We start from the raw sequence: 6,000 nt of genomic DNA, 5'->3' as shown, positions 1-6,000 counted from the left end.
GCAAAACAAAAAACAAACAAAACTTTCTTTGTTTTAAACCTTGTTGCTGAAAAGAATTCTAAACATATTATTTACTACTTGAGTGTCCTGAGAGCTATCTCACCACTTCTGTAAATTTTGACTGTATGGAATCTATCTATAGATGGAGGCGATTGTCAAGAATCTGTATGTATTCCAAAACATAGTCTGGACTTGTTAGTTTTATTGAAGAGGTCTTAATTTTCTTGTGATGAATCTCTAGTCACACTCCCCTTCTTCCCCCACAAAAAAATGAGACTTCCACTAACTTGAAGGATAATCTATAAAGTCCCTAATCAGTTTTCATTAAACCACTTTTTTCCAGCTACTTGTATCTTGTAAAACCCAAATCAAAATTAAAAAGCAGCAGCAGCAGCTATTGACTACGTGGACAAAGCGAATCTTAGTTTTACTTAAAAATGCAACCACATATGCGAACTGCGCAAGTGGACGGTATGCATTTCGGCTAAGTCATCCGACGTCGTTTCACTTGTGTATTTGGTTGCCAATCCGTTTCCACAGATTTAATTATTGATAACAACGGCAAATCAGTTTCGCACCCTGTCAGACTTGGGCCGTTGCCGTATTCTTTTCGGCAGCATTAGATTCAATTAGGTCTCGTCGTCTCTTTATCTGTGAGGACCGAATTCAGCCCCTGCCTTTCGGCAGTTATTTTCTCCAGGAAAGTCAAAACATCCCTCAAAAGATCAAAGAGCTAAGCCACAGAGCCGGAGGAAAGCGGGGTCGATATGTCAGTTTTAAAGGGGCCCCTCAGACCTTAATCCTCACGGCAGGTTTTCAGATTTTTAAAGCGAGGGTTAGGAGGATCAGGAGCTACAAGAAGGATGGAGGTAAAGGCTCGATCCTTAAGCTGGAGACAAAGGTACTGCGTGACGAGACGGGAAAACCGGCAGAGGGAGGCTCCTCGGCCCCCAGCCGGGTGGCGTGACTTCAAGAGGACTCCGAAAGTGGGCTAGGACTGGGTAGGACAGGAAGGTGAGCGCGAGGCAGGCGAACCCGGTGATTGCGGAGTGGCGATGACTAGAACAGCCCTCCTCCTGGCCCCGCCTTGCCCTGCAGGGAAACGAAACAGAGGCGAAGGCCTGGGTCAAGGGCCAGGGCTGGCATCTCCGTCTCCGAGTAGGAGCGCGTGCCTCACGTCGTCCCTGCCGGCCTCGCCCCCTATGCGCTGCGCAAGCGCGGCCTCGCCCCGCCCCTCGCGTTCCGAGGGAATAATGGGGCGGGGGCAAGGGCGGGGAGCCGAGGTGAAGAGGCTGTAGGAGTCCCTAGCTGCCTTTGCGCAGGCCGCCACCGCCCCTGCTACGTCAGGGCTCCTGAGCCGTTCCTCCTCAGGCCCCTCCTCCCCTCTCCGTTTTCCCCCTCCTCTTCCCCTCCCCCTCCGATGAGCGGTGACTTAAGCAACGGAGCGCGGTGAAGTCCATTTTTGTCTCCTTCCTCGCAGCGACGCCGGGGAACCTGCAGCTCGCGGCCCCCACTCCGGCCCGAGATGAATGCTGCCGCAGAAGCCGAATTCAACATCCTCCTGGCCACAGACTCCTACAAGGTAGAGGCTAGGGGCAGGGGCAGGTGAGGGAGGAGGAGAGGGCACACTGGGGGCGAGCGCGGGGTTGCGGGGCGGGGGAAGGCCGGTTGGGGTCGTGCAGCCGGGCAGCCCCAAGGGAAGGCGCAGGAAGTGGCGCGGTGCAGGTGAAGCTGGCGCTGCGGTAGGGAGGAGGTGGATAGAGGGATGGATGGCAGGAGGCGGGGCCTGGCGGTGCATGGTTGTGGGGGCGCGGCGAGGGGCTGAGGCGGGCCTATCCGGCGCTGCCTGCCCACGGGTTTGCCCGCTGCCCAGGGCTCGGGGCTCCGGCCGACGCGGAGGGCCTGGGGTCGGGCCGTCTTAGGTGTTACCGGCCGAGCGCACGGCTTTTTGGCCCTGGGTCGGGCTGCATTGGCCTGGGCAAGAGCTCGCCCGAGGAGCGGGTCAGTTAATTAAGTAACAGCCCCTGGGGCCCAGTGGTGGAGAGGAGCTGGGTTTGAGAAGTGGGTTTTTCCCGCGGAGCTGAGTCGGGTGTGCTCAGTCCTTGCTAGGCAGATAATGTCCCTGCTAGAAGAAGGTGTGGGCGAAGTCCTAGTAGGGGTACTGGAGCACCCAGCCACATTCCTCTGCCGTTGGCCCGGGTACGGAGGACAATTAACTGTCCCCGGTAGCTGTGTTGGATTTCTTCGTCCCATTCCACTGGGCTCCTTTTCCAGCTCCTTTGCTCTTGCTGATCATTCGCGAACCTTAACCCCTTGTTGCAAGCAAAGGCCCTATGCCCTTACGGCCACTACAGGATTTCTGTGAAAAGGAAAGCGAAACATGAGGATTTAAATGAACTTGTAATTTTAACCCTGGAGAACTTGTGTGCGTATTGGACTGTTTCATGTATAGCTGCCCCATTAATTTTATTTAAAATACACATTAGAAAGGAAAGAATGATTAGAAAAAATCTGGCAGATGTTCATTCCCCCTCGTTTCCAAATTATATGACTACTTTCCTAAGCTTTGTTAGCCAACACACTTAAAAGATAAAATGCCAGACCAGAAACCCGACTTGAGAAAAATATATTTTAGTTTTTACTTGAGCAACATGATGTTTTGGAAAGCAGTGGTAAAGCGTACATGCTCTCATGTTTTTGGTGTTCATTGTGAAAAATTTTTTTGCTTTTTGTTTGTTTTATTAAACAGTAAAAGTGTTTTGGAGAATCCCATTTTACTTAAGTTCTGTTTTGTCCATTTCTCTCCAATTGGCTTAAGATTCTACTTAGAATAGTTTAGATGGGTGATTACTTAAAGTAGAACCAAGTGTCATTAACGAGTGGTCTTTTTAATGGACTTGTAAAGTGGAAATCTACACTATTGAAAGATCATGGTATTATCAAGAATGGTTTATTTGGCCCTAAAACTTTCTACTGTGCTCTTAGTTCATTCATAGTGTTTTGAGTATCCTTAATAGTGATTTTAAAATGGTTTCATTCATAGTCTTTTCTTAACTTTTAACTTAATTTTTCTTAACTAAATCTTTAAAATAATTTTCAAAAAATTTTATGTAATGACATGATTTGATTGAAATGGGAAATGTAAACGGATCTTGGATTAGTCTTTTAAAAACAAAACGGTACAAATTTCTTGTTTGTAGTTCCTCTAGCCATTATATCTAAGGAATGTAAAACTGCTTTAACATCAGTTTCCTTAATTAGAAGAGTGAGAATGAGTTACGCTCAAGTTTTCTAATATCCTAGCAAGGTATGCTTAACTGCAGTACTAGTATTTACATTTATTTAATAAGGTTTATTCCTGTCAATTTTCAAGTGAGACTGAAATATTTATCCCCTTTCTAATATGAAAACATTTTAGAAGATTTCCATCTTAGTAAGATTTGACCTTTTTCCACAAAAAATTCCCTCAAGAGGGTTTAATCAGGTTGATATGTCTTTATACCAATGGTTTACAGCAGTACAGGAAAAGAGATTGTGTATTCCACACTCACATTTTAGTCTTTAAGTTTTATTTTCCTTGCATTTTTAGTGGTCCTTATAGCCTGTATTTCATTTTTGCCTTTTTATCTTCTTGGGTAAAGAAGAAACAGAAATGATCATTTTGAAATTAGAAGCAATGAAACTTATTTGGAAATTACATAATACTACATATACTTATTTGTACTACAACTATTGGCGAGTTAGAAAACCAATGGCTTTAGATGTATTGATGAAATAGAGCAGAATATTGTTGGTTTCTTTCTAAAACTGAAGAAAGGATCATTGGTTGTGTACGGACTATAAAAAGGTATTTTGCAAGTAGATGAGGAAATGTCCAAGCACCTGACAACATTTGGATGTTTTGTTTTTACTTGTATCCTCTTCAAAGAGTTCCGGACAGTTGGACCAAAGGAGGAACATTTAAAATATATATTCATTTCTGTAATCTCATACTTTACTGTACATAATAAAGAACTAGGACAACAGATAAATGTGGTGGTTCTGTTTTCATCCTAGGTTCTTGTTACAAATAAAAAAGACTTAAGTCTTGTGTTAATCATCTTCAATCATTTTCAAAATGGCTTAGAACAAAATTATCTACTGGATTGTGTTTATATTTTGCTAAGCTAGGTAGGGAAAGGTGCATTTGTCCTGGCCATGGCCATTGCAGTGCTTAAAAAGCATTTTGTAAAGGAGACAGGTTGTTTTCTTCACTTTTCTCTGGAATAGCCTTAAATCAGTTTTCTAATAACTGGGGATCATTAAAAGATTTATTTCTGCTCCATTCTTTCTTTCCCTTGCTTCTATGTAGATAAATGTTCATAACAAACTACTGCAGAGAATAGTTTTAACATTTCTGAACGTTTTACTTATTAGCAGATTAAAACAGAAGATGTTGCCAGTTGAACTATTGTTGAAAAATATATATAGTATATAAAAGTAATCCCTTAGCAACTTATAGTTTAAACCACATCACACATTATTTGTGAATTCTGCTGTCCAGTGTGGGTTGCCTCAAAAGGTCGTTTGTAAACAGGTAATCTAGAACTCTTTTCATTATTCCTTTAATAAATATTGGAGAACTTATGAAAGGTTGTATAATTTATGTGTGGTGATTAGGCACCAAAAGCAGCTTTAGTAGAAAATATTTTGCCTCCTTGTTAATGGCAGAATAGCAAGTCTTAAAAGTTTGGGCTTTTGGGAGGAAAAGATTTGGGGTTAGATGAGAGTCATCTTACAGCCAGTTAGTGTTGCCCATACTTCAGCTATCCAGTGGCTTCCTCTGAGCTATTCCTCTTTGTCATATTGCTTCCCTTTCACAACTTCTGAAGGGACACTTAATTATCACAGTGGCTCTCATGGCAGCCTGAACCTTGTGAGGAATATGGCACTGCTATAGTTTGTATGGCAGAGACTACCTGTGCATTCTTATGTTGCAGTTTTTTTAAATCCTCACCCGAGGATATATTTATTGATTTTAGAGAGAAAGGAAGGAAGGAGGAGGAGGAGAAGAAAGAAACATTGATCAGTTGGTTGTCTCAGCTGGGGATCAAACCCGCAGCCTAGGTATGTGCCCTAACTGGGAATCAAAATCATAACCTTTTGCTGCACGGGATGACGCTCCAACCGAGCCCCTGGCCATGGCTTATGATGCAGTTTTTACACTAAGTTTTCATTATAAGTTATAGGAAAAATTAAGGCAACAGAAATAAATCCTACATATAAATCATGACTGTACTTCATAGGAAAATTAATGTAGGTCAGTAATAATTGTATATCTTGCAAAACAAAAATACCAGAAGCTGGTGTCCTCTTTGTCAGTTGATTAAATCTTTTTTTGCCTTTAAAAAAAAATTTTTTTTTTTACTATTACAGTTGTCCCCTTTTTTCCCCCAAACTGCTCTCCTCTGCCCTGCCCACCTCTCCCCTCTCCCACAGTCAGTCCCCACCCTGTTGTCCACGTTCATGGGTCATTTGTAACAGTTCCTTGACTAGACCCTTCCCCTTCTTTCCTTGCTTTCCCCTCACCCCTCCCGCTTCTGGTCTGTCAGTCTGTTCCTTGTTTCCATGCCTCTGGTTCTATTTTGCTCGTTTGTTAGTTTCGTTCATTAGTTTCCTGTATTAGGTGTGATCATATAGTATTTGTCTTTCACCTCCTGGCTTATTTCACTAAGCATGATACTCTCCAGTTCCATCCATGTGGTAGCAAAAGGTAGGAGTTCTTTCTTTCTGCTGCATAGTATTTCATTCTGTAAATGTACCGCAGTTTTTTGATCCACTCACCCACTGATGGGCACTTAGGCTGTTTCCAGCATTTAGCTGCTGTAAATAGTGCTGCTATGAACATAAGGGTGCATAGGTTCCTCTGAATTGGTGTTTCAGGATTCTTCAGGTATAATCCTAGCAATAGAATCGCTGGATCAGAAGTCATTTTCCATTTATAGTTCTTTGAGGAAATTC

General features: G+C 43.2%; 1 protein-coding gene across 1 annotated transcript in view; it reads left to right on the top strand.

Moving 5' to 3' along the window:
- Positions 1–1,423: 1,423 nt before the first annotated feature.
- The window catches only part of NAMPT (nicotinamide phosphoribosyltransferase), a 39,325-nt gene continuing 34,748 nt past the window's right edge, over positions 1,424–6,000 (top strand). The window contains exon 1 of the mRNA XM_090287334.1: positions 1,424–1,582. Within this exon, the coding sequence (XP_090143460.1) occupies positions 1,526–1,582 (57 nt within the window). The 5' untranslated portion in view covers positions 1,424–1,525. The remainder of the gene's footprint in view (positions 1,583–6,000) is intronic.

This window comes from Furipterus horrens, unplaced genomic scaffold, assembly GCF_987537825.1.
Source record: "Furipterus horrens unplaced genomic scaffold, mFurHor1.1.pri manual_scaffold_9, whole genome shotgun sequence".
Classification (NCBI taxonomy): domain Eukaryota; kingdom Metazoa; phylum Chordata; class Mammalia; order Chiroptera; family Furipteridae; genus Furipterus; species Furipterus horrens.
This window is presented reverse-complemented; position numbering and strand designations above follow the sequence as displayed.